Genomic DNA, 22,330 nt, shown 5'->3' with positions numbered 1-22,330 from the left:
GTTTAAGGCTCTAATGATCGCCTCGGTGCAGGTGATTTCCATTATACACTGAGCTGGTGTAACACTAGTAGTAATTTACTTGGTTGTGGGTGTAAATAAAGGTTGTAGCACAATGCAAACTGAACTGGGGTGTGGAATGTGCTAGGCCAGCCCTGTGTGCAGGGGAAAAAATGACATTTTCTTCTTGGTTGTGTTGGTCTTGGCCTCATAACTCTACCTGTTATGTACTGAAGTTCTCACCCTGGGTACCGCTCCCCGGTGGTCTGGCAGAGTTTCCAAGTGCCCAACTTACTTAAAGGACTATGTTGTTGGACATGTAATACTGTCGGTCTAATGGAAGTAGGTGAAATGTAACCGATATGCTTTTGTGCGTAATTGAACCATTACGTGTAGTGCTGTAAATAAGAAAACCATTACGATTGTAACTAATGCCTTATCTCAGTGGGGAGGAGTGTTATGTACTGAAGTTCTCACCCTGGGCCAGCAGGGGGATACTGTAGATAGTTCAGGTCCACATATGCAAATAAGGGATTGAAAGTGATGTTCAGTGATTGGATAGTTACAGAAAATGGTTACTGTTGCGTTCTAGTGGAGCTCTATATAAGCAGGCTGGCTGAACCCTTCAGTTCACTTCTGTTCTGGCCTGTGAATAAACAAGAGCTTTTTGAAGAATCGCTGTGTCGTCTGATATGTTCACCCACAACTTAACACTACCCCTTCTCCTTTAATCATCCTCATTCCTCCCATTGTTTTCACATGCATCTCTAGAGGTTGTTGGAGCAGAAAACAGGAGGGTCAAGCACATATTTTGCATTGGGATGACATTCCCCCATGGCTATCTTGCATTTAGTTTTTTGGCCAAGTTTGATGTATTTCAGGCAAAGTGGTTTCCTTTCTGTGAAATGTCTGCTTTGTTGGCTGCACCCACCACAGCAGCCATTCTGTGAATCTTCTTCTTTGGTGATCACTTGTAACCAAGTAAGATTATCTTCCATAAACACGGTTTTAACAATGAGTCCGTAAGTGACTGTGGAGGCCAATTCTGGATCCACACGTCCTTCCACAGTGGGGACATAGGTTTCCGGGCAGGAGTTGATCATGGTGAGGGTTTGCCAAGCATGCCTTCCTCTTAATTCGTTCCTCCCTTTCATCCTGAGTTGCAGCATCTTCAAAGCCCATGGCACCTTTGGCAAAGGCTGTTCTCCAATTGGAGCACTCACAGGCCAGTGTTTCCCAGTTGTTGGTGTTTATACTACTTTTTTTAGATTTGCCTTGAGAGAGTCTTTAAACCTCTTTTGTTGACCACCACCACAACGCTTTTCTGAATTTTTTGAATGTGCCCGCAACAGTTGGGATCCTAACTGAATCCCTTAAACCCAGTACAGTGGTACCTCAGGTTAAGTACTTAATTCGTTCCGGAGGTCTGTACTTAACCTGAAACTGTTCTTAACCTGAAGCACCACTTTAGCTAATGGGGCCTCCTGATGCCGCTGCGCCGCCGAAGCACAACTTCTGTTCTTATCCTGAAGCAAAGTTCTTAACCTGAAGCACTATTTCTGGGTTAGCGGAGTCTGTAACCTGAAGCGTATGTAACCTGAGGTACCACTGTACCACATCTGATTCAGGCAATGATTGCAATCCAGGAACTATTCATTCCTTTTCGAGTCCGTGGATTTCCTCCAGCAAGCATATCATGCCTTGATTACATCAAATTCATTCTTCTGTCTTTCTTGAACAATATAAGTCCCCCTCTTTCAGCAAGGACAGATCTGGGGGAGTACAAGATGAGATTGAAGACCTAGAACCCGCTAGTCCTTTTTAAAAAACAACAACAACACCTGCCACCATTGCAGTCCATACTCCAACAGCACATCATGGAAACAAGCCCATATACAGAGCCCAGTTGTCTAAATATTTGTCTTCCTATTGATGAAGCTTGTAACAGGCCACTTTCTCAAATGCTGCTAACTCATTAAGACTTGCAGCCCACTGCATAATTGGTGGTGCTGTTCTGCCTTTCCAATGTTGGAGCACAAACTGCTTTGCTATGATGAGCTAGATTCATTAGTATTGGTACATAATTCGTCAACATATTCTCCTGTTTTAACATACTGTATTCGTCAACATATTCTCTCTGCCTTTCTTGTTTCATGGATCTTGTCTGCTTGCAGACCTTTTTTTAGTCTATTTTATTCGTATAACATGTACAGTATGTACAAAAAGGGCATCAGCACACAAAAATAACCGTACAGAAACAAAGAACGCAAAATCATTAAGGAGCAAAAGTACCAACTACTAATACTAGTGAGACAGAGCAGGACAGAAAAGAGGAAAAGAAAGGAAAGTTTGAAGGACACAAGGAGGAGACAAAGGGCCAAATAAATTCAATATTTCTTCCAAATAAAATCACACTTGGTTGGAATTAGGCAATTCATCATGTGAGTTTTCCTATAGGTCAAAAGAAAGGTCCTTGGTTGCAAATCCTATGAGACCTGAAATCTAATGTTTTGCATGTGAACTCTTCCACTTCCTGGTTTTATTTCTCCATTGCTAAGGTTGGCCTTCAATACTGCGCCTCGTATTCCAGTACAGTGGTACCTTGGGTTAAGTACTTGTTCCGAAGGTCCGTTCTTAACCTGAAACTGTTCTTAACCTGAAGCACCACTTTAGCTAATTGGGCCTCCCACTGCCGCCATGCTGCCGTGTGATTTCTGTTCTCATACTGAAGCAAAGTTCTTAACCTGAGGTAATATTTCTGGGTTAGAGGAGTCTGTAACCTGAAGCGTATGTAACCCGAGGTACCGCTGTACTGTACTAAGTAGCTATATAGACTTTCTGTCTCCGCAATAGTAACGTAATAGCCATTGCAACCTTTAATTGTACTCTTTTCCGGTTCTGTACTCACAGTTCAAGCTACGGAGTTTTATTCCCTTTAAAGTCATTTTGTGAATAAATATTCTAACAATGGTGTTATTATTGCTAACTCCCTGAATCAAACCGTGGTCACACTGGCTTTTATGGGTCATTGCTAAAGTCGTCACCAGTAAAGATCTCAAGAGTAGTATTGCTAATTCCCTCTAAATCAATGTTTATAGGACTACAGTGGTACCTCGGTTTAAGAACAGTCCTGTTCATGAACGATTCAGTTTACAAACTCCACAAAACCAGAAGCAGTGTCATGGTTTGCGAACTTTACCTCGGTCTAAGAATGGAATCCGAATGGTGGAAGGGCAACGGCGGCGGGAGGCCCCATTAGGGAAAGCGCACCTCGGTTTAAGAACTGTTTCGGTTTAAGAACGGACTTCCGGAATGGATTATGTTCATAAACCAAGGTACCACTGTATAAGTGTAAGATATGGGTTCATAGGCACCTGTGCACTGGTGCCTCAACAGATCCGGTAGCGATATCTAATGTGTCAACAGCTCTGCTTGCACAAAGCTGCTTTACTGTTCCTTCCTCCCCACTGCAGGCCCTTATGACCCCAGAAAAGCCTCTATGACCCCAGGAAACTCCCAGGATGTTACATGGAAGGAATTGCAGAAGGAGGAGAAATCACCCAAAATCAAGCGGGGGGGGGGCGCAGCTCGCTCGAGCAGAAAGTTGTTGTAAATAAATATTAGCATCATTTCCCAGTATCTTCCTGGTGAGGTCTTCAATTCACTGAACACTTTCCCTAAAATAAAAAACAGCAACTTCGAGGAGGGCAATTTATATCTAGAAAACAGGATTAAGTGTCCTACGCAGCACCAGGTCCTCCTAACCCAGTGGCATAGCGTGGGTTGTCAGCACCCGGGGCAAGGCAAGTAATTTGTGCCCCCTAACCCGTGGATTTGCGTCCCCTAACCCCCAGATGTTGCGCCCGGTGCGGCCGGCCCCCCCTGCACCCCCCACGCTACGCCACTGTCCTAACCCACGTCATTCTTCCACCCTACAGCTGCTATTTGCCAGATGGGAGAGATGGGAGGTATGCTTTTGAATTATGGTGCTGGAGGTAACTTTTGAGAGTCCCATGGACTGCAAGAAGATCAAACCTATCCATGCTGAAGGAAATCAGCCCTGAGTGCTCACTGGGAGGACTGATCGTGAAGCTGAGGCACCAGTACTTTGGCCACCTCATGAGAAGACTCCCTGGAAAAGACCCTGATGCTGGGAAAGATGGAGGACACAAGGAGAAGGGGACCACAGAGGACAAGATGGTTGGATAGTGTTCTTGAAGCTACCAGCATGAGTTTGACCAAACTGCGGGAGGCAGTGGAAGACAGGAGTGCCTGGCGTGCTCTGGTCCATGGGGTCACAAAGAGTCGGCCATGACAAAACGACTAAACAACAACAACAAAAGATGGGAGATTAAACTGATCTTGACCCAATTGTTTTAATTACCTTTTAAAAACTGTTTGGTTGTGATGTGGCAGTGATCCAAAGGGCCACAATAAATGTGATAATGTGTACCCATGTAGATCCTTGAGTGTGCTTCTAATAGAGAAGTTATGGTAGCCTGTTACTTTATGAAACTGATGATTTTGCAAGTTGCCGTCCCCATTGGGGCAGAAATACACCTAATATGTGAATCACAAAGATACAGCTCAAAGCTAGAACATAAGTTGCTACATGGTGCAAATGGCTAAACGTAACACAGGTTCCCAACATGCACACTAACACAATGTAACAGAACACAGTGGCAATCACAACTTAATCAGCAGAAATTGCCAGTGCTTATTGTGCACGCTGTGGGTTAAACCACAGAGCCTAGGGCTTGCCGATCAGAAGGTCGGTAGTTCGAATCCCCGCAACGGGGTGAGCTTCTGCTGTTCGGTCCCTGCTTCTGCCCACCTAGCAGTTCGAAAGCACATCAAAGTGCAAGTAGATAAATAGGTACTGCTCTGGCGGGAAGGTAAACGGCGTTTCCGTGTGCTGCTCTGGTTTGCCAGAAGCGGCTTAGTCATGCTGGCCACATGACCCGGAAGCTGTACACCGGCTCCCTCGGCCAATAAAGTGAGATGAGCGCCGCAACCCCAGAGTCGGCCACGACTGGACCTAATGGTCAGGGATCCCTTTACCTTTACTTTATGAAACATGAAATGAGGTAATGATGTATATGTTTGGTGGAAATTGAAATGCTTTGTTTGAAATTTTATAAATACCACTGCCACAACCACTGGGGCAGGGTTGCAGTTTTGCGGAACGATCCAACTGTAACCTATTGCTTTCCGATAAACAACATTGAACTCCTCACTCCTCACGTTTCTGAGTTTTATTGGCATAAACTCGAGGAGATAAGCTATTTTCTGGCTTACAACAGTGATGCTTTTTCATGCGCTTGTTTTACTGTATATTTTAAGTATGGGTGTTTTTAATGTTCTGATGATATTTGGTTTATTGTGCATTTTAATTACGTATGGATTTTATACTTGATTTCATGCTTGTAAACCTGCTAAAGTTACTTCGGACTAAACCCCACTGGAACCAATGGAGAAGGAAGCCATGATGAATTTACAGCACAATCCTAATCCCGTCTACTCAGAAATAAGTCCTATTTAGTTACAGGTATTGCAGCTTAAATTCTATTGCTTTTGGTCGATCTAAAATGAAATGGAGACCAGCAATTATTATGGTTTAATTTATATATTGCTTACATGCCATAATGTGCTCTCCCAGATAGACTGCAGCCATCTTTCATTGTAATCAGTCAGTTCAATAAGAGGAAATATGAGATAGTGAAAAGCCATGCAGTTCTAAAAATCAAATCGTAGAATCATAGAATTGTCGAGTTGGGAGACCGAGGGTCATTTAGTCCCAATGCAAGGAATCTCAACTAAAGCATAACAGAGTTATAAAAGGCACCCACCTGGCAGCCATCTGCTTAAAAGTGCAATTAGATGTAGTGCACTTTAACTGAGGAAAATCTCATGCAGTTAATCTGCAAGGGAGGAATGGAGTAAATATGCGAGAAAAAGAATATATATATGGCTACAAACAGAAGGGTGTGATAGAGGCTCATAAAGTAATAAACTGGAGGGAATTAACAGAAAGGAATAGAGACTAATTTTCCATTCTCATAATATTAAAACTTGGGGCCATTCAATAAAATGCTAGCATCAGATGTAGGATATATAAAAAGAAAGTGCTTATTCATACATCACATGATAGGTAAAGGTAAAGGGACCCCTGACCGTTAGGTCCAGTCATGACCGACTCTGGGGTTGCAGCGCTCATCTTGCTTTATTGGCCGAGGGAGCCGGCGTACAGCTTCCGGGTCATGTGGCCAGCATGAATAAGCCACTTCTGGTGAACCAGAGCAGCGCACGGAAACGCCATTTACCTTCCTGCAGGAGTGGTACCTATTTATCTACTTGCACTTTGATGTGCTTTCAAACTGCTAGGTGGGCTGGAGCAGGGACCAAGCAACGGGAGCTCGGACCGCCGACCTTCTGATTGCCACCCGCGTCCCTACATCACATAATAGCTTTTAAAATTGATAACTGCAAGGCTCTCTGGTCATTAGCTATCTTTAAAAAAGTATTGGACCAATGATCTATGGAGGATGTATATGTCAATGAGTATTGGGTATAGTAGCGTTAAAAATAATATATAGTAGCTTTAAAAATATTGTGTGTGTGTGTGTGCATACACATACTCTGTTCCTCCATAAAACATTTTACAAGGACAGGTCATATATGCTTGAAAGACTATGTCTCTCAAGCATCTGCCTAAAAGTGCAATGAGATGTAGTACATTTTACCTGAGGGAAATCTCATGCGGTTAATCCGCAAGGGAGGAACGGAGTAAATATGTGAAAAAAGAAAAAGCATACACACACACACATATACATGCACACACACACACACACACACACACACACATATATACACATATACATATATGCTTTTTCTTTTTTCACATATTTACTCCATTCCTCCCTTGAGGATTGACCGCATGAGATTTCCCTCAGGTAAAGTGCACTACATCTCATTGCATATATACATACATACATATATATATATATATATATATATATATATATATGCAGGTTTTGGTGTCCTCGGGTGTCTTCCCGTGTAAAAGTTGGGGTGTCTAGGCAACGTTTCGACGAGGTCTCACTCGTCATCTTCATGAGACCTCGTCGAAACGTCGCCTAGACACCCCAACTTTTACACGGGAAGACACCCGAGGACACCAAAACCTGCATTCCTGTACCCGTGAAAATCTACGAAAGCAAATATATATATATATATATATATATGCAGGTTTTGGTGTCCTCGGGTGTCTTCCCGTGTAAAAGTTGGGGTGTCTAGGCGACGTTTCGCCTAGACACCCCAACTTTTACACGGGAAGACACCCGAGGACACCAAAACCTGCATTCCTGTACCCGTGAAAATCTACGAAAGCATATATATATATATTCACACACACACACACATATATACAAACACACACACATATATACAAACACACACACACACATATATATATATATACACACACACACACACACACACATACATATACACACACACACACACACACACACACACCGGATTGTAATCCTGTACATATCACAAGAAGGCAAAAGACCAGCGACTTTTGCTTCCGAGGACTTTCGCCCTCGGAACGTTTCTTTCCGGAGGCGGCGTTTCCTACGGAACCTTTTTTCCCGCCCGCGCTCCTCCGTTGCCCGGCAACGCCTCGGCTTGAGACGGGGCGAGGCGCGTGTGCGTCGCTGAAACCCGTCCGCCCGCTGCGCCAACCCCACCTTCGGCGGCTGGAGGGGCGCCGAGAAGGAGAGCGGAGCCGCCGTCCCCGGCTCCCGGGAAGGGGAACCATGCTCGGCCAGGACGGCGGCCTCTCGCTGACCATCGCCCAGATCGTGCAGAGGCTGAAGGGCTCCGGACTCCACGCCCAGCTGGAGCGACAGGCCCGGGTGAGCTGGCTGCCTCCTTTCTTCTCTCTCAGCATCTTCCTGCCTCCTCGGTCCCCGCACGCCCTGCCCCTTCCTCGCCCTTCTCCTCTTCCTCCCCTTTAGCTTTATATATATAAAATTTATATATGGTTTATAAATATATAAAATTTATATATATAAAATATAAAATCTCCTCTTCCTCCCCTTTAGCTTTATATATATATAAAATATAAAATTTCAATTCTCTGTTGAAAATATTTCAGTGAAAATAAAAGTGAGAAGGAAATAAAATAAGAAAAGAAACAAAAGGCAGCTTGAAAAAAACAACAACCCACTGTCATTCCAACACAACAGCTTGTAAATGAAATTATTGGGTGGAAACCCCACTGTCATTCCAACACAACACTGTGTAAATGAAATTATTGTTCTTTTTTTCCTATATAATTTTTATTGAATTTCCTGTTTTACACTCTAAAGTATTAATTTTTATCGATCACTTCCCTTCTTCTCTTTCCATGGTTCATTTTACATATCATAAATCCCTGCATATTTTACAAAAACGATACCATTCAGCATTCCATTATTACATACATCGAAACTTATTTACAGTTGAATTTATCTTAATGCTACCAGCATTTTTAAGTGTACACAATTTTCACCCAGATAATCCGTAAACATTTTCCAGTCTTCTTCACATATGGTTAATTTTACATGGTTCATTTTATTTTATTTGCTCAACACACAGTAAAAAAAAGACAAAAAAAACCATAGGGAAAATACCATCAGTCACACCTTACATAGAGAAATAATAAAAGTTTCATAATCCTTAAACTGTAATGGTCTCTTCTTTATATTTCATTTTACATATAGTAAATCCCTCCATATTTTACAGTGTTCCATTATTGCAACCATATCTATATATCTCCAGTGCTTTTTTCTTTAAAAAACCACATTTAGGGGTACTCTTATTTTCCTACTCCTATTGAAATGCTGCCTTCCTTCCTTTGTCTTGCCTCTTTCCTTTTTTTCTAACTTGATGCCAAATCTCTCTCCCCCACTCTCCCCCCCCCACCATCTACTACGCAGAACTGTTAACAGCCTTCCCTGACATGCTCATGGCGCCAAAAGAAGATTCTGTTTTGTGTTTTTGTGTAATAACCATGTCTTTTTTTTCCTTTTTGCAAGGATACAGCAATTCATTTCTCCTCCTCAAATTTATTTTATCACCTTTTGGCATCCTTTATTTAATGTTAGTTTTGCTGATAAGGATTCTGAAAAATCCCACTTTAGTTTGGCCCCTCAAATTTATGCAGTCCTTCCCTCCCAACCGAAGTTCATTTTGCTATTTATTTATTTTTTAAATCCTTGACATAAAGGTGTCGTTTCTGTTTAAAGGAAAGATATAATGATGGAATTTGCTTTAAATATTGTAACTTGGAGGGCAGAGATATAATGCTGGAAAATATGATAGCATGGAGGAAGGTCCATCAGCAGCATGGATGTTCCATTGTCAGAAGCAGTGTTTGTCTGAACAGCAGGTTTTGGGAACAAAGAAGTGAACAGGGTTATTGTTTGTAAGTTCTTCAGAAAAATCTATCTGGTTAGTGCTGAAAAAATATGAAACTTAACTATTTTAGCTGTGCAGGATGGTAATAATTCCTTTTAATGTGCAAAGATTCTTTCAGTACTATACAGGTAACTCTCAAATTAAGCACACTTAACTTACATACATTCAACTTTACACGCTTGCCTCTTTTTTTCTTTTTTTAAAAGAAGGAGGGGGGAGGCATCCACAGAAAAAGGACTTTGGCAATCCCACCCGCCATTGAACCCAATTTGTTTTTTGCCCATACACGATTTGGGCTATATGGACTATCCCTGGAACCTACCGTATTTTTCATCCTATAGGGCGCACCGGCCCATAGGACGCACCTTGGGTTTTTTTGGGGGGGGGGAAATGAATAAAAAAAGCCTTGCGCACACCTGCCCGAAGCACGGGGCACCCTCTGGAGGGCTCCGCATGCTTCAGGCTGCAGGCTGCCGCCCCAAGCCTCGCAAGGCTTGTGGACACTCGCCCGAAGCACGGGGAGCCCTCCGGAGGGCTCCCTGTGCTTCGGGCGACAGGCTGCCGCCCCAAGCCTTGCGTGCCCGGCGGGACCTCCCGCCGGACATGCAAGGCTTGCGGACACTCGCCGGGGCTGCAGGCTGCTACCAGCAAGCCTTGTGAGCCCGTGGGAACTCCCGACGGGCTTGCAAGGCTTGCGGATAGCTTCCTGAAGCCTGGAGAGTGAGAGGGGTCGGTGTACACCGATGCCTCTCGCTTTCCAGGCTTCAGCGAAAGCCTGCATTCACCCCATAGGACGCACACACATTTCCCCTTCATTTTTGGAGGGGGAAAAGTGCGTCCTGTGGGGCGAAAAATACGGTAAGTTCAGAGTTGCCTGTATACTAATCCTAATAATGTTTACGCAGAAGTAAGTCATAGTGATTCTCCTGCAACTTATATCCCAAATCCTATCTTCTTATGTTATCCTCACAATAAGAGCACAACTCTTAACACCCCAGTGTTAATAGCTTGAGAGGGTTTGGATGACATGTTGCTGCTTCTCAACTGACAGGACTGCTCAATACCATGCCTAGTTTGATCTTCAGTTATAGTGATTTTTCTATTGGGCACTTTGGACTCAGAGCTGCAGAATATTGCTTGCTATCCCTATTCTAAATAAGTTTTTAGGTAAGTTTATTGTGATGTTGATGGATTTTGTACCTGCTGGCTTTAGGCCCCAGTTCTAGGCTACCTGGCTAGAGGATTTCCAAGCATATTGGGTGGGATATTAATTAATTAACTAATATGCATGTGTGGATTAAGGAATACAGGAGATAATGAAATGTAATCTCACCACTCGGCAATGCCATGTCAGTGCATTCATGGGAAAAGGGCGTCGAGCAATGCCAGCAGATCCTCACAAAGCTTCAGGCTCCCAGCCTGGTACCGTATTGGCCTGAATATAAGCCTCACTTTTCCCCCAAATTCCAACCTTGAAAAGTTAAAGTGCGGCTTAAATTCGCGACCTTACAAAAATGGGCTTTTACAATATTGCTGCTGAAACAGAGATACGGTAAAACGGAACGGGTGTGAGTGCCTGCAGAATTTTAAGGGAGCGGCTTATATTTGGATACAGTAGTACCTCGGGTTACAGACACTTCAGGTTACATACGCTTCAGGTTACAGACTCCGCTAACCCAGAAATAGTAAGAACTATTCGGGTTAAGAACTTTGCTTCAGGATGAGAACAGAAATCACACAGCGGCAGCAGGAGACCCCATTAGCTAAAGTGGTGCTTCAGGTTAAGAACTGTTTCAGGTTAAGAACGGGCCTCCGGAATGAATTAAATTCTTAACCCGAGGTATCACTGTATTGTCTCCCCCCACCCTTGAATTTTAAAGGTGCGGCTTATATTCGGGCCAATACAGTATATATATTTGATCCAAGAAATTGTTGTAAACATATACGGCTGGAGAAGCCTTAAAAGTCGGTTTTGCTTGATATGTATTTGTTCTTGGGTGCCTCAAGCAGAAAAAACAGGTTTTCTTTTTCTTTGTGTTCAGCTTTGTAGTCATAGGGTTTCTTCCTCTTTTAATCTGAGACATGTAAATATGGGGTAAACTTTTTGAAGTTGAGAGAATATGTTTGGAAACATTGTTACCAATGTCACTGATGAATCCAAGCAACCTAATAAAATTACGAAGGTTAAGATCTACTGTAGTTTGAATGGGCTCCCACTCACGCAATGGGACTCTCCCCCATCCTGCAGTCCCCTGTGCACCCCTAAAATCTGTTGGGAAGGGTTGGGGCCCCTCAAGCAGATTCAGGAGGTACACAGGGACTGGAGCAGGAAGACGAGAAACGGTAAGTCCCTTTGCACAAGCAGATTTATTTTTTTCAAGAAGGTGGACATTACTGGATTATCTCAGAGTAATGAGCCTTCATCTGCCAATGGTATCTCCAATGCATTTTCTGACCTGTTTTATACATGTTATAGATTCTGTTTCACGTATGTTATATATTCTTCCTGCAATTAAGGCCATTGATTAATTTGTGATAATTTTCCCTTATGTTAAAATTAGGAGATACTGTTCTTACTGAAGAATTTGTCTAGTTATAGTAAGGTAAAGGTAAAGGTACCCCTGCCCGTACGGGCCAGTCTTGACAGACTCTGGGGTTGTGCGCCCATCTCACTTAAGAGGCCAGGGGCCAGCGCTGTCCGGAGACACTTCCGGGTCACGTGGCCAGCGTGACATCGCTGCTCTGGCGAGCCAGAGCCGCACACGGAAACGCCGTTTACCTTCCCGCTGGTAAGCGGTCCCTATTTATCTACTTGCACCCGGAGGTGCTTTCGAACTGCTAGGTTGGCAGGCTCTGGGACCGAGCAGCGGGAGCGCACCCCGCCGCAGGGATTCGAACCGCCGACCTTTCGATCGGCAAGTCCTAGGCGCTGAGGCTTTAACCCACAGCGCCACCTGCGTCCCGTTCTAGTTATAGTAGTTGGACCCAATTCTTCCTTCAATGTGTTTCTTCTTAGTTTACTTGTTATTAATGTTTCATAAACGTTGTAACTTACAGAGGGTAAACCTTTTGCTGATATCCCTGCAATTTTGTATGCTGTAGTTCACTACTTCCTTCTTTTAGTTTAGAGTGCTACCTGCTACCAGTTTTAAGTCAGGGGGTATTTTTTTTACATGAGTTGCAATAAATACCTGTTATTGCTTTCCATTACTACAGCAGTAACTACTTACAGTCATTCCCTGCTCTCCCTCATTTGTCTCCTGAAGCATCTGCTATTAGAAGAATAATCTTTTCCTCAGATGAAATCTGTGGTGTAGAAAATGATAATATTTACAGTACACCTTTATGTTGAAATTTATAGAAAATAACACACCCTGAAGCATAATACCTGATAAATTAAGAGATAAAGTAAAATTGTTGTCATTATTAGTTAGTTGCCAGCTGATAGATGCTATATGTTTACAGCACAAAACAAGTAACACTAAGTTGAGTACCAATTTGTGGTGCTTCAAAAGTATGTATAAGAGATGGCTATTAGTAATGTATATGTGAAATACTTTATATGTTTGTTTCCTTATTGATAGCTAGCAACATGAAGGACTCCAGAGACTTCAGATAATCTTTGAAGTTATTTCAATTTTCTGATACTAAAAATTATTTATGTATGAGTGAGAGAGCTAGATTTTTAAAAGTTTTTTTTAGCTATTTTCCATTTCATCAGCTTGGATGTTTTTCTTAAACATGAAAAGTGCTCCCTTCTGGCACATCATTCTTTCCACAGCTAGGATGCATAATTTAATTGACAAGTCAAATCAGATGTCCAGAACATTCAGTCCTTTATAATATCTAATACATGATGGTTCACAACATTTACTGTCCTGCACTTTGTTTTAGTAGCTTACCTACTTAGAAACAATTTTGTTTGGTAAAAAATTGTGGATTGCAAAATTAGAAGTAAAAGTCCTGGAAAGGAAACTGTTTCAGACATTGGGTCACTTAACTTCAAATGGTCACAAAAATACAGACAGAAAAAATTATGGCCATGATTTCATAGGAGCCGTTCATTGCTGGTTCCCCTTCACACCTTCCATTTGATCAAAGTCAAAACATGCCTTTGACTTTGCTCATAGTGGCTGTGTTAGCATGTCATGTTAAGCCATAATTGATATTTAACTATAATTTAATGTGAATGAGCTGTGTGCTGGTTCATATTCATGATGCTCAGAAGTCCCTGCTTCACTCTTACCTTGCTCCTAGGTCTGCTGCACAGACATTTACAAACCTCATGCCTAGGCTTGTGACATCTTGTGGAATCATTTGTGATGCAGCACAATACATTTGGAAGGTTTCAACATTTGCTATGCCTTAAGAATATTTAGGGTATTGTTTCCCAATATATCTATAGGCGTTTCTATTAAAATTTTAAAATTTTAATTTTTCTAAAGAATGCTTACGCTTCTGACTTTTTTTTTAATCTTTTATGTTAGCTCAGTCTACACAATCCAGAAATTAAGCTAGAATCCTTGAAGGAAGATATTAAGGAATTTCTGAAGACATCAGGTTTGTTCTTTAGTTTGTTACCTTTCAAAGTCTTTTAAGGAAACCCAGCCAGACGGGCGGGGTATAAATAATAAAATTATTATTATTATTATTAAGCCTGCCCCCTGCTGAATATTGAGGCAGCATCCACATACTTGAAGCTTGCTTTACCCCTGGATTGTAAATAAATTTGCCAGTGTTACTGGCACACAGATCTTGACTAGTCACTTACAGCAGGAGTAAACATCTGAAAGGAAAAACAAACAGCCAGTTCTTTTCCAGTTTCCAAGCTACCAGTGGCGGACCTTGGGGTCTCAAATTTTAGCGGCAGCCTCTCATCTTCCAGTCTACTTCATAGTTGTGGTGCCCTCGAGGCTCTGTGCCCAGTGCGACCGAATCAGTCACTCGCCCCTTAATTCGACTCTGGAGCTCCTCTGCCTGTACAGTCTTCTAGCCATGTAGTCTTGTGCTGAGGCAGATGGTTTGCATGCTAACAGTATGCACTGATGTCATGTGCAGTGAGGGCCACAACCTTGAGTTGGAATCCCATGCATTTACTTAGAAGTACCGTATTTTTTGCTCTATAGGACGCACTGGACCATAGGAGGGGGAGAACAGGGGGAAAAAAATTATCCCCCTCTCTGCTCAGCGCCCCTTCAGCAAAGCAGCAGGAGAAATGGAACCCCTTCCATTTCTCCTCCCACTTCGCTGAAGGGGCACTTCGCAGAGAGGGAAAACTGTGCAGCGCCTCTCCAGCGAAGCGAAGCCTGGAGAGCAAGAGGGATTGGTGTGCACTGACCCCTCTCGCTCTTCAGGCTTCAGGTGGCTATCCGCAAGCCTTTGGAGCACAGCGGGAACTCCTGCTGCGCTCCAAAGGCTTGCGGATAGCTGCCTGGAGCCCCCGGAGCGCAGCGGGAGTTTCCGCTGCGCTTCAGGGGCTTCAGGCAGCTTCAGCAAAAGCAATGCGAAGCCTCCAGAGCACGGGGGGAGCTCTCCCTCTGCGCTTCGGAGGCTTCGCGTTGCTATTGCTGAAGCCAAGGAGTCTGCATTCGCTCCATAAGATGCACACACATTTCCCCTTAATTTTTGAAGGGGAAAAGGTGCGTCTTACAGAGCAAAAAATACGGTAAATTCTGTGGGTGCAAGGGAACTTATCTACTGAGCAAATGTGTTTAGGATTGGGGTTTTAGTCTGCAGTCTATAAAACAAATACTATTGGGTAGTACTGTTAAACAATTTTGGAATAAATGAGCAGGGGGCTTGCGCTTTTAGAGTGCTTTTGGTAGTGGAACCTCTGTATGCTTACTTCACTTCAAAGGTTTTTACTCCCAAATGCACATAGAAGTTTGATGGTATTTTTTTATAATATGAGTTCCTTTAACTTTCATTTTCTAACCTCTTATTTTACCAGGATGGGAAAAGAAGCTGCAAAATGCTGTTTATAGTGAACTCAGTGTGTGAGTTTGTTTTTGTCTGCATTTTTAGAGATGGGGCATAGACTTTCTTGTCTTCCTATCTGCATGCATTATTTGTAATATCACTTAATGTGTACATCAAAGAAGGCCCAGCCAGATCCTTTTTCAATCTGCAATGGATTATAATTTTTGCTTTGTGTAGAGAATGCCGCAGAAATGAAGAGGGAAATGGCACAAAAGAGACATACTGCTTTTTTGTTTTAATCAACTTAATAAAAGTAGAGATGGTTTTGCTGGCGGATGAAAGGTTGGTCTCTAATTCAGTGTATTTTGTTTGAACAATATTTTGAAAGAAAGAGATATTCCGGAGACTTGGAAAGAAGCTTTTATAACCTTTATCCCAAAGCAAGATGCAGATTTAACACAAGTAAAGAATTATAGGCCAATTTCATTGTTGAATACAGATTACAAAATTTTTGCAGAAATAATGGCGAAAAGACTGAAATAAGTATTACAAGAAATCATTCATGAAGATCAAGCAGTTTTCCTTCCAGGAAGTCTGGCTATAATAGTAGTGTCCAATCAGACTTTGTTTAGCCAATTTATTCCCTATTAAATGGCTCCTATTTTGTCACTCTATAGCTTTTATTTATGTAGACCAATTATAGCACCACAAGCTTCACTCTGAAGCTTGAAATGTTCTCAGTATTAAGTGAGTGGATAACGCAGAGCTTTTGGAGTTATCTTTCACTTAATGCTGGAAGAGTTTTTCAGCCTGGAGGGAGGGCTGGGGCTAGCTGAAAGTTGGGTGTAAGCAATGTTACAGTTGTTGTGGGGAGAAGAGGACAAGTGCACCCTAACATCTTAGCTATGGGGGGGGGATATGTTTCCCAAGTCAAACAACCTGGCAATCTCAGATGTCTAGTGGCCTGGTACTATGGCTTGATGTGTTAGGAAATATATACTGAATAGTCATGACTTGAACCAGCCATAGGCAAACTCGGACCTCCAGATGTTTTGGGACTACAACTCCCATCATCCCTAGCTAACAGGACCAGTGGTCAGGGATGATGGGAATTGTAGTCTCAAAACATCTGGAGGGCCGAGTTTGCCTATGCCTGACTTGAACCATGGTATTAGACATGCTTTGTTTGAACATAATTCTGACAGAGTACCAGGAGAATCTTTTATTGATGGAGTAAGAAATAAATTCACTCCCCGCATCCCCTTTCAAGTATGTTTTGCTGTTTTAAGTTTTTTTTTTAATGGATATGCAATCCCAAAAAGGCTGAAATTATCTGGTATTATGACTGTGCCTGTGTCTGAGTGGCCCATCGTGGGTTTGTTTTTCCAGTAAATTATTGTATTTTGTTCAACGCAGAGTTAAGTAATGGGATGTAGTAATGTTTCACAAGGCTGGTGGCTGTGAATTGAGGATGATTGCTTGTTATCTTATTAGTGTCTCTGAAAATGATTGTGGTGGTGATGCACTCAATCTTTTAGCATTAACTCTGAAGAGAGAATCAAAGTAATAAATGGAGTAAAAACAAAACCTGTTGTTGCTTTCCTCCTCAAGGTTCCCTTTGCCATGCCACCCATCAGCCCCTCCTGAACACACCAAAGAATCTTTGGCTTACATGAGGAAAGCCCAGGTTTGCTGTGATTTAATTTTACTATTTGTATTTAAGTATTGTCATACATACTGTATTTGTAAACATTTTTAATAGGGATATGGGTGGCGCTGTGGTCTAAACCACTGAGCCGCTTGGGTTTGCCGATCAGAAGGTTGGCGCTTCGAATCCCCACGACGGGACGAGCTCCCTTTGCTTTGTCCCAGCTCCTGCCAACCTAGCAGTTCAAAAGCACACCAGTGCAAGTAGATAAATAGGTATTACTGTGACGGAAAGGTGAACATCATTTCCTTGTGCTCTGGTTTCCGCCACGGTGTCCCGTTGCGCCAGAAGCGGTTGAAAGCGAGATGAGCACCGCAACCCCATAGTCTCCTTTGACTGGACTTAAGCATCCAGGGGTCCTGTACCTTTACCTTTTTAATGGAAGTCTCTCTGTGTGTCAGGGGTGGGAAACCTGTGGATTGCAGCTTCCATCACTACTGAGCATTGGCCAAGTTGGCTGGGCCTGATAGAAGTTGGAGGGCCATCGGTTGCCCACCTCTGCTATATGGCCTCAGAGTGGGACCTATAAGCAATATATTGCAATATGGAGTATTCTGGATTTTTAGAGGAAAAAGCGCCAGAGTAGTGCTGCCAAGCTAGCACGATTGCACCTCTCTATTTTAAAGTGATGGTTCTGGGGCTGACACTATATGTAACATGCAGCTGCATACATGTGTTCTGCGACTTCTCCTTTTCTTAAAAAAAGTTTTTAGAAGGCTATAATGTTGATCAGAGGGATGGAGCATCTTTCTCCTGCTCTGATCAAGGCTACAGTCTTCTTAACCTCCCTGATCTAAGCTATGGCTTTTTTTAAAAAAGGTATTGTTTACATAGAGAAAAATTTCAATCTCCTCCACAAATTATAATAATAATAATAATAATAATAATAATAATAATAATAATAATAATAATAATAATAATAATAATGAATACAACTTAAAAACAAAATTAAAATACAACAATTAAAATATTGAAACATTAAAATATTAAAATGCAGCCTCATCACAGGAGGAGAAAGAAAAAAGAAAGAGGGGGAGGGAATCAAATTGGCTCCAAGCCAAAGGCCAGGCGGAACAACTCTGTCTTACAGGCCCTGCGGAAAGAAATCAGATCCTGCAGGGCCCTGGTCTCATGAGGCAGAGCTTTCCACCAGGCCGGAGCCAGTGTTGAAAAGGCCCTGGCTCTGGTTGAAGCTAATCTAACTTCCTTAGGGCCTGGGACCACTAGGGTGTTGCTATTTATGGACCTTGAGGCTCTCCGTGGGGCATACTCAGTGGCTTTGGTGAACAGCATGGTCAGTGGCAGTTGGGAACAGTAACTGGGCCAGGCCAACTTGCTGTCAGCCTGTGTGTTCCCCCTACAAGACAGTTTGGTGGCAGCTATTCAGTGGGTGCATTGCCTGTTTGAGGAAGTACGGCATATATCATATCATATATTTAGTTTTTCTTGGTGTTTGGTGTTAATTGTCTCTAACTTTCATATTTCATGGTGCTGCAAGTCAGTGCACTTTTTTGTAAAAAAAATCTCAAATAAATGAAATTATTATTGTCTTTTTTTATTTATTAAACAGTTAAGCTAAAAAGCAAGGTAAAGGTAAAGGTAAAGGTACCCCTGCCCGTACGGGCCAGTCTTGCCAGACTCTGGGGTTGTGCGCCCATCTCACTCAAGAGGCCAGGGGCCAGCGCTGTCCGGAGACTCTTCCGGGTCACGTGGCCAGCGTGACATCGCTGCTCTGGCGAGCCAGAGCTGCACACGGAAACGCCGTTTACCTTCCCGCTGGTAAGCGGTCCCAATTTATCTACTTGCACCCGGAGGTGCTTTCGAACTGCTAGGTTGGCAGGCGCTGGGACCGAGCAGTGGGAGCGCACCCCGCAGCAGGGATTCGAACCGCCGACCTTTCGATCGGCAAGTCCTAGGCGCTGAGGCTTTAACCCACAGCGCCACCTGTGTCCCACAAGCTAAAAAGCAAAGCACCAATTAAAAATTGAAAATAGGTGGAAAGATGGAAAGGTTATATTGATTTGTGTCATCTGTTGCAGGGAAACTGGGAAAAACGCATTCTGAAGAGCCTCAATAGTATGTGTACAGAACTCGGCATTCCATTAGCACAAAAGGTAACGTTGTTAATTTATTTTACTGTGAATGCTGCACTTAGGCAAAGCTAGTCCTAATTTAATGGGGTGGAGGTGGATTTTTAATCCATGTTATTAAATGCTAACAGAAACTTTTGCTTTTTGTTCTTGGTTGGCTTATTGCAAAATACATTTTTTAAAATGATTTACAGAGATCAATCAATGAGCAAAAGGAACTTCTAAGTAAATGGAATGAAATGGGCACAGATGAGCCAGGTATGTGAATCCTACTTTATGCAAATTTGACGTTATTTAGTTGTGCCCCACTGCTGATAGAGAGGCTTTTTATTATTTAACTGATCCATTTACATAACACTCTTAATTTAGAAAATGCCAGAGTGGTTCGCAAATAGTAATATAAAATACAGAATCACATAACAAAATTAAGATATAAAAATCATTGCAATGTTAAATCAGCAGCAAGATAAAACATTCCTAGGAAGGTTCTCTGTGCCTGGTTTAACAGCGGTTTCAGGAAGATTTGAAGGCCAGAGTTTAAAGGTAATTACCTAACATACAGTGGTGCCCCACAAGACGAATGCCTCACAAGACGAAAAACCCGCTAGACGAAAGGGTTTTCCGTTTTTTGATGCGCTTCACAAGACGAATTTCCCTATGGGCTTGCTTCGCAAGACAAAAACGTCTTGCGAGTCTTGCGATTTTTTTCGCTCCCCCCTTTTTCTAAGCCGCTAAGCCGCTAATAGCCTTTTAGCTGCTAAGCCGCTAAGCCTTTAATAGCTGCTAAACCGCTAATAGCGCTAATCCGCTAAGCCGCTAATAGGGTTGCTTCACAAGACGTAAAAACCGCTAGACGAAGAGACTCGCGGAACGGATTATTTTTGTCTTGCGAGGCACCACTGTAACTGGATTGACCTCCTGTGAATCTATTGTGGTTGGCCTTAGGGATCCAGTGACCCAGAAGAAAGGTTGAAACCAACCAGCCTCCTAGAAAGTGCAGCTCAAGAGCTTTCTTTGCTGCTGCCAATGCCATCTGGTAGGCGCGATTATGTGTTTGCACCCGCACTCTGTCATATTCACTGTAAGATTTCCACTGCCTGCATTCTAGTTATCTGCCCTTGCTATTTTGCTCGCTGAGAAACCCAGGGACCTGCCCTGGCTCCATAATGGCAGAGACGACAGAGGCGTCTATAAATAGAAAGGGAGGGGAAACACAAATTCCTCCTTTTCCCCCTGCATCCCTCAAGCCACTCCCCATCCTGTTCCAAAGGCTCCCCAACCCTTTGTAGGTGATGGGGCGTAGAGGGAAGGGGAAAGAGTGAAAATAATTATTATTGTTGTTGTTGTTGTTTTATTTATATCCCACCTTCCCCAGCCGAAGCCGGGCTCAGAGCGGCATGGTGTAGTGGTTAAGAGCGGTGGACTCGTAATCCGGTGAACCGGGTTTGCGTCTCCGCTCCTCCACATGCAGCTGCTGGGTGACCTTGGGCCAGTCACACTTCTCTGAAGTCTCTCAGCCCCACTCACCTCACAGAGTGTTTGTTGTGGGGGAGGAAGGGAAAGGAGAATGTTAGCCGCTTTGAGACTCCTGAAGGGGAGTGATAAAGTGGGATATCAAATCCAAACTCCTCTTCTTCTAACAACAGTAAAGTAATACAGCATTCTAAAACCAATTCCTTCCAAAATCAGATCAAAATCAAATTAATGGCAACCATTGGGCTAGAGTTCTGTGAGGATTACCAAGGGGGGTGGTATAAAATTCCCCCACCTTTCCCATTTCTGCTCATGGAAGCCTCCACCAGTTCACAAAGCCTTCTGTCAGTGACTGGGCAAAGGAGGAATGGTGGAGACCGCCTCTCCAGCCTGTCCCTTCCAGAGAAGAAGAAGACAGTTCAGAATTACAACAGGGGTTTGAGAGAGGTCACAGCTCAGAGGCAGATGAGGGGGAAAGCTGGGAAATGATGGGAGAGGAGGAGGAGGAAGAAGCAGCAGCAGCAGGGGGGCGACAGCTGACAGTCTCAGGGTCTTTAGAAAGCATTCCAGACTCCCCTTCCCAGAACCCGGCGGGCCTTGAAAGTAGGAGAGCAAAGAGCTCAAAGGCAGAGGGCACTTTTCAGCACCCATAGTGATGACGCATGAGGAAGTGAGAGACAGAGAGGGTGGAGATTCACTCGGGACAACGCCATTATTCTGTGAATATTGAATAAAAGCAGATGGTAAGGACTTTCCCTTGTATTGTCCGTTCCTGGCAACCTGCCATGGGGGTTGGTTCCTCTGCCGCCTGACAGTGAAGGGACACAAATTAATACATCTCATTGATATCATTCAGTACTTTGTACTTCAGCAGAGCCAGTGTGGTGTAGTGGTTAAGAGCGGTAGATTCGTAATCTGGGGAACCGGGTTCGCGTCTCCGCTCCTCCACATGCAGCTGCTGGGTGACCTTGGGCTAGTCTCACTTCTCTGAAGTCTCTCAACCCCACTCACCTCACAGAGTGTTTGTTGTGGGGGACAAAGGGAAAGGAGAATGTTAGCCGCTTTGAGACTCCTTCGGGTAGTGATAAAGCGGGATATCAAATCCAAACTCCATCCAAACTCCTCCTGGAGTGTAAATGTGCATGTGTAAGCCTAACAAATGTTATAATAAAAATAATACAGAAGTGCTCGGGCCATTGCCTCCTGATCCACTCCCAAGAGATAGCCCAGAAGGATACCATGGCATCTAAAGCTGCTGAGAGGTCCAGGTCAGCTAATGGAGTTGCATTTCCCTTTTCCATCTTTGTGTGCAGGTTACCCTGCAAGGATGAGTAAGTTGCTTCAAATCTCAAACTCAGACTGGAAAGCAGTCTGCTGAAGGTCCAGCTTGGCAGCCCTACAGCGACATGTGGCCTTCAGCTTAATTTCAAAAGCTTCTGGGTCTTACTATCATTAATAATAATTTATTATTTATACCCTGCCCACTCTGGGCGGCTCCCAACAGAATATTAAAAACAATAAAACATCAAACATTACAAACTTCCCTAAACAGGGCTGCCTCCAGAGGTCTTGTAAAAGTCAGATAGTTGTCTATTTCCTTGACATCTGAGGGGAGGGCATTCCACAGGGTGGGCGCCACTACCAAGAAGCCCTCTGCCTGGTTCCCTGTAACCTC

The 22,330-nt window shown here is 43.3% G+C and overlaps 1 protein-coding gene across 1 annotated transcript in view; it reads left to right on the top strand.

Annotated features, from left to right (window-relative positions):
• The first annotated feature begins 7,704 nt into the window (after positions 1 to 7,704).
• The window catches only part of TBC1D19 (TBC1 domain family member 19), a 75,887-nt gene continuing 61,261 nt past the window's right edge, over positions 7,705 to 22,330 (top strand). The window contains exons 1-6 of the mRNA XM_081924535.1: positions 7,705 to 7,919; positions 13,953 to 14,025; positions 15,416 to 15,461; positions 16,996 to 17,071; positions 19,132 to 19,206; positions 19,377 to 19,440. Coding sequence (XP_081780661.1) covers positions 7,821 to 7,919; positions 13,953 to 14,025; positions 15,416 to 15,461; positions 16,996 to 17,071; positions 19,132 to 19,206; positions 19,377 to 19,440 — 433 coding nt within the window. The 5' untranslated portion in view covers positions 7,705 to 7,820. The remainder of the gene's footprint in view (positions 7,920 to 13,952; positions 14,026 to 15,415; positions 15,462 to 16,995; positions 17,072 to 19,131; positions 19,207 to 19,376; positions 19,441 to 22,330) is intronic.

Source organism: Podarcis melisellensis, assembly GCF_964234715.1.
Source record: "Podarcis melisellensis genome assembly, chromosome: 9".
Lineage (NCBI taxonomy): Eukaryota > Metazoa > Chordata > Lepidosauria > Squamata > Lacertidae > Podarcis > Podarcis melisellensis.
This window is presented reverse-complemented; position numbering and strand designations above follow the sequence as displayed.